This window comes from Malania oleifera, chromosome 4 (genome assembly GCF_029873635.1).
Source record: "Malania oleifera isolate guangnan ecotype guangnan chromosome 4, ASM2987363v1, whole genome shotgun sequence".
NCBI classification, from domain to species: domain Eukaryota; kingdom Viridiplantae; phylum Streptophyta; class Magnoliopsida; order Santalales; family Ximeniaceae; genus Malania; species Malania oleifera.
This window is the reverse complement of record NC_080420.1, coordinates 108,534,518-108,547,890: the sequence shown is the minus strand read 5'-3', so window position 1 is coordinate 108,547,890 and position 13,373 is coordinate 108,534,518. Positions and strand designations below refer to the sequence as shown.

The window sequence follows — 13,373 nt, the reverse complement described above, 5'->3', positions numbered from 1 at the left end:
AATCTTCCAGATTTTAGATTGCTGTCCTTACCCACTCAACCCCCTATTGTCTCCATGTAGTTTTGAGTCCTCCTCATTGACTCGATCAACCTAATTTGCAGGTGTATTCACGACAGCATCTCCAAGGAAGAGAGGTCTCTCTAGCTTCTACTACCATGCCTTTGGTTTCCTCGTCTGATGATCATATTTCCCACGATGTTGGTCCTCTCATTGCAACTATGTTTGCTATGACTCCTATTACTATTTTGTTACTACTCTATCTTCTATTGCCCTTCCTAAATCTATTTCAGAAACCTTCGCCCACTCTGGGTTGAGGAATGCAATGGTTAAAGAAATGAATGCTTTATAGGACAATGATACTTGGGACTTAGTATCTCTTACTCCTGACAAGCCTATGGATGGTTGCCGCTGGGCATTCACTGTTAATGTCAACCCTGATGGTCCATGGCTCATCTGAAGGCACGTCTTGCTGCTAAGTGGTATACTTAGGCATATGGTTTGGATTATTTTGACACTTTTCCCCAGTTGCCAAACTTACATTAGCGCATCTATTCATCTTCTTGACTACTTCTTGTCACTAGACGCTCCATTAGTTAGATGTGAAGAATACCTTGCACGATCTTGAGGAGGAGGTCTATGTGGAGCAACTACTTGGGTTTGTTGCTCAAGTGGATTCAGGCTTAGGGTATCAGCACAAAAAGGCACTATATGGTTTAAAACAGTCTCCTAGAGAAACCATACAATCTCCTAGAGCATGGTTTGGTCGATTCAATGTTACAGGTACTTGAGTTTGGCCTTCGACAGTGTGCAGTAGATCACTCTGTGTTTTATCGTCATACTTCATCGGGTAGGATCCTTCTTATTATGTATGTGGATGATATTGTAATTATAGACGATGATGATCATGGTATACAGAGCCTTAAACATTTTCAATAGACTAAGTTTCAAAACCAAAGATTTGGGACCGTTGAAATACTTATTGGGTATAGAAGTATTGGAACTATTTTGTCACAGAGGAAATATGTTTTTGATCTATTGGATGAGACTAGGTTGTTGGGATCCAAAACGGTTGATACACCCATGGATCTTAACAGCAAATTAGTGTCAACTATGAGTGATTTTGTTAGGATTTCCAAATTAATCAGGATTTCTAATCAATATTTTAAAAGGCGAAGACGTAAGGCGAAACGCTCTAACCCTTAAGAGGCAAGGCGTAAGCCTTAAGACGTTAGGGCATAAGCCTTTTGAGATTTTATTTTTAGGTAAAAATATTTAAATAAGTTATATATTTTGAGAATAAATAAAAAAATTAAGAAAATTGCAAATATAATATAAAAAAAAATCAAATATAATTTGCAAACTACTTGTTGGCCATTCAAAAAAAATTGCTAACTTAAATTCATCACATAAATCAAGACAAGAGATGGCTATAACGTTACAAAGTTCAAATTATTTTTCAAGATCTAAGATTCAACTCAATTTTTTTGAACAGGTCAAGATTCAAGAGTTTTAGAAATCAACTCATGTTATGACATTCCTTTTATATAAACATGGAATCAATAATTTCTAACCAAATTTTACTTGAGAATTGCACATGCAAAATGCGCAAGTCTCAAGTAAAAAGGCACAAAGGAGTGCCTTTTGTACAAATGCGTAAGCTTCAACGTGTAATGCGTTAGCCTTTTTGGGACTTGGTATTTTAGATTGAGCCTCAAGGCGTTTTAGGCATGCCTTGCCTTAAGGCGAGCCTTGATTAAGCATTTTAAAACATTGTTTCTAATTAATGTGTTATGATTCCCAAATCAATTGGGATACAATTTAATGTTAGGATTATTTAATGTTTGTCAGGATTCCCAAATCAATTAGGATTCATGGGGATATTTTACATTTCTAAGAGGAGCAAGCCTACCTACCCTATATAGATGTGTAATACCTACGGGGCTTTGGCATTCAAACAATCAAGCAATAGCATAATTCATAACCTTTGGCTAATTTGGAGGCAGATCCCCTCGAAATGATCAAACCCTATTTCTCTTACTATTTTCCCTTCTTTGAATTTCCCCAATTTCTCCATGATAAAAACCCTTGGGTCTTATCATTTGGTATCATAGTCGGCGTTCATGTGGATGCCATTAACCTGCCGACAAAAGCATGATCTTGGAATTCTTGATCTTCACTCATACTCAATGGCCTCAGAAAATTCTACATAGTCCCAGATGGAAGCTAGGCTAAAGGCTGAACTTAGCAATATGTTTAAGTCTCAATTTGAAGAGGTCCAGGCATCGCTCTATAAACTACTCATTAAATCTTCCCATAAGATAGAGAAGATTATGTCTCTACATCAGCTAATTGTAGGGCGTACTCATACATGCACGAAGGAGGTTACCAAGGAGAGCATGGCCATGGTCCTTTTTTATGAAGGTAGAATTTCCTCGATGGGAAAATGATGACCCTATTAGTTGGTTTCTAGGGCTGAAAAATACTTTCACTTTCACCGCACTCCATAAATATCTAAAGTTGAGATTGCTTCTATTAGTCTAGATGGCGATGCTATTCAATGGTATAACTGATTTGAAGCTCGTTATGGAATGCCTTCATGGGCAGAATTTGTTTCTAAATTACTTGTCCGATTGGACATACTGGATATGAGAATATTGATGGAGAGCTTGCTAAAATACACCAAACAAACACTGTCTTGGAGTATTAGACACGATTTAAGCGGCTATCAAACAGGACTAAAGATTGAAATGAAAGCTCACTCGTGGATACTTTTATTGAAGGCTCCTACCTAACATTCGACATGAGGTCAAAGTGTGTCGGCCACGGACTATGACCGCTAAAATTTATTTTGCATGGCTAGAAGAAGAGAATTTGGGAGAAGAACGACATCACTATAGCAAGACCATTAGCAAGTAGAATGTTAGCAGCAGTATCACACCACCTGCTCCTCACAATCCTCCTTCCAAACAATTGACCCAAGAGGAACTTAAAGAGTGAATGGCAAAATATTTATGTTGGCATTGTGACGAAAAGTGGCACAAGGGGCACCATTGCAAAAAAGGATGACTCTTGAAGATTGAACTGGTGGAGGAGCCAGAAGACGTTGAGGATAACCCCCTTATTCAAATCAGGAAGGTATGGAATCTAATGTTAATGATGAATCTATCGCTTCTTCATTTCATGCTTTAGTTGGTTATGCTAATCCTCAAACCATAAAAATTAGTGGCTTCCTAAAACGCCAACCTGTTACCATCTTAATTGATACAAGTAGCACTAATAATTTCATGGACACTAAAATTGCTAAACTACTAGCCTACCTTGTGGAGCAATGTGAAAAGTTTGATGTGAAGGCTGTAGATGGAAGGACCTTGACATGTCAGAGCAAGTGTCCAAAGTTTAAACTTACTATGCAAAATCATGGGTTGTATTTTGGTTTCTTTTTGCTTCCACTAGAAGACTATGAAGTGGCTCAGGGTATTGAATGGTTAAGGACTTTAAGTGATATAGCTTGGAATTTTCATTGAATGGTTAAGGACTTTAGGTGATATAGTTTGGTATTTCTCTAAACTGGTTATGAAGTTTGTTGTGAATGGCCAAAGAGTGACTCTTAAAGGCAAACATTGTGGTAATGTCACTACAATTTCAAGCCATCGTATGAAGAAGCACCTTAAAAAAGGAATGACATGATTGCCTGGTACAACTTCAAGCACCAGAGTAGTTACAACATCAATCTAACCAAGATGAAGGGCTAGACTCAATTATTTTAAATTTTTCCGACCTATTTGCAGAGCCACAGTGATTGCCACCTCAGCGAACACATGACCATCACATTCCTCTATTGCCTTATCATTTAGGTCATTTGCAAACTGTACTTACCACTATTCGTGAGCATTAACTATTCGACAAGAAATCTAAATGCAGTTTTGCGAAACCGCACATAGAATACCTTGGACATATTGTTTCCTAAGAAGGTGTTTGACCTTTCTAAAATACAAGTGATGACATATTGGCCTATTCCACAAACAATAAAAGTGCTACGAAGATTTTTGGGGTTAATTGGTTACTACCATGGTTATTAAAATCACGATCCAGTTCATAGGATTGTAAGATTCTATGATCCAAATTCACCCAAATGATCTAAGTTGCAACAAAAATAGGAATCAAGTAGAATCGTAAAAGAATCAGTAGACTCGTAGAATCGAAATTGAAAAATCATAAATAGAATCGTACAGATCCTACTTAGTTACCTGGATTGGGATTTTTTTCCCCTTCTAGCCTTCAATAATGTGGCTCAATACATGTCTTTATTCACCCAAAGGCCCCAAAAGGATTATGTTTGGTCCAAAGTCTTCTAAAACTGGGGCAAAATGGCTCCCAGCCTCCCATCAATGAAGAGATCCAGAAGAATCTACACTTGACTTCCCTGGAGTTTGGCACCTTAGTCCTCTACTCATCGAAATTCAGCAACCCAGCACCCGAATTTCTCTCCTTTTTGACAACTAGAGAGCCCTCCATCTGGTGACTGGTGTTTGATCAGCAGCAGCTATTTGCTGTTTGATCAACAGTTCTTTGGTGTTCAACAACCAGAGTTCATGGGATTCGACAAGAACTCAGTCCTCAGTCCTCCTCCTTCTTTGGTGTTCGACAAGAACACGTCGGTCCTCTTCAACACAGAGTTCTTGTTTGATCAGCAGCACACAAGAAAAGAGCCAAGCCAGCAAGCCCAGCAGAGGTACAGAGGTATGCTTTGAAACAGGTTTTCTTCTTGAAAAGACTCAATAGTGAGCACTATTTGTCTCCTTCTTCTCCTTTTCTTGCTCTTCTTCTATTTCTACCTTTTATTGTTTGAACTTTGAACTTTTCATTGTATTTCTAACTTCTTGTACTTGCTAAGTTACTAACCAAGTTTTTAGTCTTAAGACTTGTGATAAAGTTCGACATGTATAAGTTTTTAATATTTATTTTACATTGAAAGTAGAATCATACAATTCTCGATACGATTCTACGATTCGATCCTACAGACCCCTCTAATGATCCCAAGTAGAATCTCGATTCTAACAACCTTGGTTACTACCACAAGTTTGTCAAGGATTATGGAATGATTAGTGCTCCACTGATCGCTCTATTGAAAAAGGATGCATTCAAATGGAGTAAGGAACCTTACCAAGCCTTTGTCAAGCTTAAGCATGCAATGCTCACCACATCAATTCTTGACTTGCCAGATTCCAACAAAGTGTTCATCATGAGTCTGCTGCAGAAGTTGGCATTGGTGCAGTTTTAATGCAAGACAGACACCCAATTGCTTTTACCAGTAATGCTTTTTCTCCATCCCACATTAGTAAGACTGACAAAGAGATGCTAACCCTTGTGTATGCAGCTACAAAGTGGAGAGATTCTCGGAGTTTATTGCTGCTCAGACTTGAAGACAAGGCTGATTTGAAGGAATTGCGAATTTTAGGATTCCCAAATCAATTGGGATCCTATTTAATGTTAGGATTATCTAATGTTTGCTAGCATTCCCAAATCAATCACAATTCAAGAGGATACTTTACATTCTTAATAGGAGTAAGTTTCCTAACTCTATATATATGTGTAACCCCTACAGGGCTTTAACATTCAAACAATCAAGCAATAACATAATTCATACTTCATAGCCTTTGGCTAATTTGGAGGCAGATCCCCTCTAAGTGATCAAACCCTATTTTTCTTACTATCTTCCCTTCTATGAATTTCACTAATTTCTCCATGACAAAACCCCAAGGTCTTATCAAATTTGTTGCCTAATCCTGGACGATACCAGAGACTTGTTGGAAAGTTGAATTATCTTAGTCACTCAACCAGAAATATCTTTCTCAGCAAGTGTTGTGAGTCAATTTCTGGATTCTCCAAGGTAAAGTCACTGAACCTAGTAATTTGCACCTTGAGATATCTCAAAGGTGCACCTAGGAGAGGTCTTTTATGTCAAGATCAAGGTTACACTTATATTCAGGGATATACCAATGCAGATTAGGTCGGGCCACCTTCCGGCTAAAGATTCACAATAAGATACTATATCTTGGTTAGTGGTAATTTGATTCCTTGGAAGAGTAGGAGACAAACTATGGTGACTTTGGTTAAAAAACATGTCGGAAGAATTGGGTTTTCCACATTCTCAATCTATGGAATTGATGCATGATAATCAAGCTACTCTTCATATTGCCTCCAACCCGATCTTCCATGAGCGAACAAAACACATTGAAGTTGATCGCCATTTTGTTCGGGAGAAACTTGTGCAAAAGCTCATTACTACCACTTATGTGAACTCTGATATGCATTAAATTCATTTGTAACAAGCTAGGAGAATTTGATATCTATGCTCCAACTAAGGGAGGAGTATTAATGGTTATTTTAGTCTTTTAGTATTACTATTATTATTGTGTTAGTGTCATGTTAACTAGTGAGAATTAGTAAAGGAATTATGGTCATTAGAATGTATTTTTGAATTGTATTACAAATAGAGGGAAGACCTATCCTTGAGTTAGGTCATTCATTTAATCAAAAATATCAACAATGAAAATAAAACAGGCAACTCTTGGACTATTATATAATGTACATTTAGTTTTTAATAGGCCAATTCATCAACAAGGGGATTCCTCAAGAATCAAACATCTTCAAGAACATGGACACACACGGATAGGAGCATGATCATGTAAATATTACTCGGCAGTAAAATAAATCATATTAATAGAAGGTTGAAGTGCCTACAAAACCAAATGCCTACATCTTTTTATTTCCTATGGACTGCAGCATGAATTTATATAAGAAGTCTGGTACAAGATTTGACTTAAAATTTTGAATAAGAAAGTCTGAGAATTAGTAGTCAAAGGTGGCTCAGCTTGTCAGCAAAACTTCCCCTTTCTCTCACGAAGGAGTGCACCATGGATTCATTGGAAGATGGTAGGAGAGATGCATAAAACATTCGATTCACAATGAAGGAAAGAGATTGGACAAAATGGGGGAGAGTCGTCTATTGATTCTCGAATATAACCAAGGACAAAAGACACTAAACTCCCTTGAGGTTTAACAAAAAGACACATACCTCCCCTAAGATTTAAAAAATCTCATCAAACTCTCTTGAGGTTTCAAAAGTTCCACATACCTCCCCTAACATTTGATTTTTGGGACACTTATATCTCTCAATTCTCTTTTTGCCAAATGTAAGAAGAGGCTTGTGTCTTCGTGGCAAACCTCAAGGAAAGTCTTTAGAATTTTTGAAACCTTTAGGAAAGTCCCTTATATTTTTGAAATCTCAAGGAAAGTCCATGTCTTTTGCCAAACCTCAAGGGAGGCCTATGTCTTTTACCCTACAATAACCAATCTTGCAATAGGTGGGTGAAATTTCCTATAGTGGCTTCTAATTGGATTTCTGATGACTTGTTGATCTTTGGTTTGTTGGGAAGGGGTTCTCAAAGTGTTTGAATGGGTAGCAATTCAGATTCGATGTTGATTCGTTTAACCAAAGTGGGGAAGTTTCTAGAGTTTGTACTAGGGTGGAAAGGGAAAGGGGAAGGGATATTCGGTGTTTGCCCTAGTGGCTCAAAAGGTATGTGTGATGAAGCTTTTTAATGAGTTCTACAGTTGGCTAGGGAACTCTGTCCTGTTGCTGGTGGCAAGGGTGAAGTAAGCGAGCTCACTGATCACGGAGGCTGGTGGTGGCAGCAGAGAAGAATTGTGAAGGCGAAGAACTAAACAAAGTGATATGTCATGGATCCTAGGTGTGGGGGAGGGGAGAGGTCAAATTTGTGATAATTGCGGTGGTGAATTGCACTGAAGGAACCCAAGCGTTCATCGCCAGAAGCCATGAAGTCCCACCTAGAGAATGATGATTGCTACAGTCAAGGAAGCTAGGGTTTCTCTTGGGAAGGATGAAGAGGTGAAGATCGGGCCAGGGGTTTTGTTGATTGTCCTATACTTCGGCCAGTTACTTGAGAAAAGAGGAATTCCTTTTTAACTAAGCAGGTCTATATTTGAGGTGATTATGGATCATTTGTAGAGCAATCTTTGGAAAGAAAGGAAGGCTCTTTTTCTTCCTAGTTGGGACACTCCATTGAATAGTCCCATAATCTGAACATTGCTGACAGAGCCAAGGAGGTAGGTGCAATAGCCCATGAATCTGATCACCGTTCAAATAAGGGTCAAAGTGATTTTATTTGTGGTGGTTCAAGTAGTCAAGAGGATCAAAAGTCTTCTTATTGCAATATCCAAGGCCTAGGGGATAAGTGTAAGGGACAGGGCTGCTCACCTGGTGTTGATGGATTAATAAGAGAGCTTTCAGTTGAAGATTCAAGGGGGGGAAGTTCTCAGGTGGAGTAGGAGCTGCAATCAGTTGGAGGCCAGAATGAGGAGAGTTTTGGTGACGGTGCACACCCTAAGGTGATGGGTATTTCTTGAGAAAGCAAAGCATAAAAGAATGCAAAAGCATGTGGATTTGACAGTGTATGAGTATTGAGTAGCAAGGAAGGAGGGGAAAGGTAAGAAAAGTTTGCAAGTTAACAAGTGTATGAATTCAGATATGTGAGAATATAATTTTTTAAAAATAGATGGTGCGGGAAGTTTTAAGGTGAAATATCTCATAATTGCTCTTAGCCTGAGTTGGATAAAGGAGGAAATCATTTTCAGGAGGAGGAAAATTGGGGAATACCTTGGAAAAGGAGAGTGAGTATGATAGGGATTTTAAATATAATAGTGGTCTATTGTTGGATGTCGGATGAGATTCACAAAAAACATTGGATTATGCTTCCACCTCTCCTAACGCGCTTGGAGATATCCTCGTGTGCCTCTTTCTCTGCTTAAAGGATTAGAGGATACATCTATCTTTAAGGAGCAGGAATTGGGTGTAGACTTGGCTCAGAATAATCAGTGTAAGGATAGGTTATTACCCATACCTGCAGAAAAGGTTAGTGCACTGGATGTTGGTGCTCTAAAACTTCAGGATGATATGGGATTCTGCCTGGTTGATCCTGGAGAGAATGGGATTGGGCTAAAAGAAAAGGTCAGCAGGAATTTGCAAGATTGCAGAGCATTCGGGCGTGTTTTCTAGTAAATCATTTTCTGAATCTTTTACCTATTCATATTATTCTTTCCTCTATATTCAGTTGTTTGGAAGGTTAAGGTTCTCCAAAAAATTAAAGCATTTACTTGGTTAGTTGTGCTTAGCAAAATTAATACCAACAACTGGCTTCAGACGAATCAGACTAGAAGACCTTTGAAGGCCCTCTCTCCAGATGCTTGCGTGCTCTGTTATAGAAATTCCAAAACAGCCTCTCACCTCTTTTTGCATTGCAATTTTGCACACAGGATTTGGAATATATTGTTCAATGTTATGGAAGAGAGTTGGGTCTGCCCTTATTCAGTGGAAAATTTGTTAATCATTTGTTTTGCGGGCTTTGGAAGAAGGAAAGGGCAGCTTTATGGAAGTGTAGTAAGTATGCAGTTTTATGGGGTCTTTGGTTGGAACGTAATGTGCAGATTTTTTCTGGGAAGAAGCTGAATTTGTGTTGGGTGTGGCAAAAGATTCAGGTCTTGACTTCTTTATAGTGTATCGGGTTTGGAATTTTTAGAGTAGCTAGCTTTCAAGATTTAAATAGGGATTGGAGGAATTGGTTGGTTTGATTTCTGTTTTGTGACAATTTAGTTTTTCTCTGGTTTGCTCCAGATTTTTTTGGAAGAAGCCTTTTCTCCCCCTTGTAAATTCTCTTCCTATTAATGAATTTTTTTTCCATTAAAAAAAATGCAGAGCTCTATCAATTACTAAGGGCGGGGCTTAAAGAGGGGTGTAGAATTAGGATTTGCTAGTTCTAGTTATATTTTAACTTCCTTTTTATTTTCCTTATTTTTTTTCTTTTTTTGCTGAGGATCTATGGACCTCTCCTAGGTTGTAATTCTCCATTCTCTTTCTTAATACACTTCTTTCGCAATAAAAAAACAAGAATGTATGCAATAGGAATCGTAAATTATAACATGCTGAAAAATTATATGGAGACAAGTGAATCATGCATGGCGCCTTCCAAAACAATCTAATGGTAATTTGGTCATAGGTACTAGGCATCAAGAGGGATCCACAATTTACCTAACTGCAAACTACTATTTTTCTGCATAAGTTAGCGACTGAGACTAAATCCCTAAGCAGAGCCACAACATGGTCACATGTAGATGTGTACCAGTCTGTTACTTTGCTATGACCTAAGTAGCCTCACTATACAATCTAAGAAATTAGCATAACACAAAGAAGCTAAAGAGAATATGCTCCTCTACTCGTCATTATCAACAATAAAATTGAAAAAAAAAATAATCAATATTTTAAAATAATAATTTATGAATTTTACTAACTGTCCATCAACCAACCACTTAATTGAGGAAAGAAAAACCTTCATGTGCGGCAGGAGGCTTTTATCAGCAGCTTTGGCTATACGAACAAATGATGAACAAATATGTAACCTCGCATGCCGCGCACTACTTGTTGATGGATCCTGTCAAGAAAATTATAAGGTTAAAAATTGCATGTCTAAGCAGGTTGTCTTTAGAAGCAATAAATGATACAGGTGTCAACTTAAACAGAACATTGGAGGGAACCTTCACAGATGTGGGAAGTGAGGTTAGAAGCTCAAATAGTTTACGGATGACACTGCCAACTGCATTTGGGTTATGCTTCAGAAAAGGACCCAATGCTTCTAAATAGTGCCCAAGTACTTCCACAAGTTGTGGTTCAGTCCAGCTCAACGAAAGAAGATGCTGGAGTAAACCTTCAATTCAAAGTAAACAGTTTTTCAGCATGCCGTAAGAAAAAAATTCCAATAGTTATAACAAAAAACATGAAGTCACCGGAAAAACCTTCAAATACTCCATGCAGTGCAAGTTGAATTTCAGAACTACCCCCACCAAGTTCATTTGACCCATCAAATATTGCAATCACAACATTCTCTAGGGCCAATTGCATGCTTTCCAGGATGGGCAAGTCCTGAATTTTTCGGATGACAGAAACATGGAGACAATAAAATAATAAGAGTGCTAATTTTAACAAATGCATGAAGCACATAAAGAATCTCAAGCAAAATTGTGAATCTAACAATTAGAGCTTCCATGACCAAATTGAGAAAATGAACCAAAAATTATGTTTATACAAAACCTGGGCAGGCGATTGAGCATGCAAAAGGCCCTTAATGATTGTAACAATTATCTCAGAAACCCTAGAAGCAGCTGTAAGTGGCCTGCTAGAAGCAACAAGCCGGATCAGCTCCAACTGCATTAAGAGCTCATGCATCAGCAAATTTAAGCAGAAAGTTAAATAAAAATAAAGAAAATATTCAACTATCATAGAAACAGAAACTCAACGGTATCCTCAAATATATTATACTAAGTGAATGAAATAAGCAAGACTACTTCCTGACTCAATGCCTGCATCAAGTATTCAATTTTTTTTTTTTTCAGATAAACAATGAATTATATACTAAGGGAGGAAAGAAAAGAGATGCAAGGATGCTAAGGCATCCTCTACTGAACAAAGAAGAACAATGCAAAAAGGAGGAAAAATAAGAAAGCTAAACAACTAAAGAAGAGCACGTGCCCAATCCTTTGCAGACTGGTCAAGGAATTTCCCCGGAAAATCCGTTAGAACACCAAAAGCAAAGTGAAACAAGGAAAACAACTCTACATAAAAGATCAACAGGAATAGAAGAGCCCTTAAAGTTCTAGAATCACATTTCAAGAAAAGCACCAAATCGCTGAAAACATAGCAGTCTTCCAAAAATCCCATTTTAGATAAAAGAAATATTATTAAGAGAGAAACAAGAATACAGGAATTATAGAAAAGTTATCCTCCTACAAAAGAAGAAGCTTAAACAAAATACTAATGCAACATAACCCTCCATTCTCTTTTTCCATAATGCCATCCAGCCACAACTCTAAACGAAAACATAAGGCAGAAGGATCCAAGGAGAAGCCAATGATAGAACCCTACTCTGAACCAAATCAAAGGGTATCACTCACCCATTGAAGTTTCTAGAGTTCCACTCCAATCAAATACACAAAACCATAGCAAAAATAGCATTTCTCCAAACAAATTTCTTCCCCAATTTTCCATAACCAAAAAACTTTTGAAGAACAAAACTCTGCAAAGGAGAAATCTAATGCTCCTGAAAAACATCAAAAAAATAGTTGCTCCACTTTGCTATAAAATGGAATGCAAAAACAAATGCACATTCAACTCGTCACTTCGAAGTAAATAAAATGTGAGCCCACTGTCAACTTGTCCAGCATACCAGTCTGCTAACCTGAAGCAAATATTGAGTATTAATACTATCAAGGACTGCAATAACTTAAAAGGCCTGAATTTTGGAAGGAGTCTCAATGAGTGCAAGAAAGTTTCTTTGAAGCATCCAATGGAGAAGAATGAAAAGAATCAAGAACCCCTACAAACTGAAAACACCAGTTGTTTCTCTCTCATTCAAATTCCTCCTAGAGCGAAAGCTACAAAAGACAAGACCCCCATCAGAAAACAAGAAACTACAAATAGGATCATATGAGTTTATGACAACTAAAAAGATCACCAAGACGAGGAAAAGCAATCCAGAGCATCCCCTATGCCAATGTGAGACCTCACTAAAAGAAGAAACAATGGGTGATCTGCTAAATAAATAATCAAGGACTGTACCTTAGCAATCCGACCATCTCATATGGCCCCATATTTTCTGTAAATCGCTTCGTACCAAAGAGACTTGAACTTTAAAGGAAAACACCACAACCATTTAAAAGAATGTTTTCAAATCCAGACAGGATAGGCCAATCCGACCTTGGACAGGAACCAGAACGTTTCTGAAGTCCAGGTTATGCATAAATTTTGACTTACTTGAAAACAGGTCAAATCCAACAACACCCAACAAATCAGATAACTAGGTTAGGCCCAGAGGGATGGAGAGAGAGAGAGAGAGGTGAAGATGGTGATGATAATAATGAGAACAGGATCAATCAGTGTAGACCTGCAATTGAAGCATTAATGAATCTTCCTTTAATAAAAAATATGCCAAAGATTGTAAGAAGATACTTGTAGGAGCTCCCACGGCCAGTAGAGGAGACAAATGCAGGTCCATCATGGATGCTGGATCTAAAGAATGAGAACTTTTCAGTTTTTACACAGGAAGGACAAAAGGTTAGAGAGGCAGTGAGCTTCTTTAATTCTCTAGTCCAACTATTTTAGACATTTCTCCACACACACACACTGAAGGCAGTTGGACACATAATTAATGAAAAAAAAACATGCAATCAAAACATGTCATTAATGAAACACAAACAAGAGATGTAAAGAATGAAACAAGCACATATCTACTATTACTAATTTG

The 13,373-nt window shown here is 37.8% G+C and overlaps 1 protein-coding gene across 2 annotated transcripts in view; it reads right to left on the bottom strand.

Annotated features, from left to right (window-relative positions):
- LOC131153029 (protein HASTY 1) overlaps window positions 1–13,373 on the bottom strand; it is a 55,998-nt gene that overhangs the window by 25,374 nt on the left and 17,251 nt on the right. For both annotated transcript variants that reach the window (XM_058105045.1, XM_058105044.1), the window contains 4 exons: window positions 11,165–11,278; window positions 10,870–10,996; window positions 10,612–10,781; window positions 10,407–10,508 (listed from right to left, as the gene is read on the bottom strand). In XM_058105045.1, the coding sequence (XP_057961028.1) occupies window positions 10,407–10,508; window positions 10,612–10,781; window positions 10,870–10,996; window positions 11,165–11,278 (513 nt within the window). The remainder of the gene's footprint in view (window positions 1–10,406; window positions 10,509–10,611; window positions 10,782–10,869; window positions 10,997–11,164; window positions 11,279–13,373) is intronic.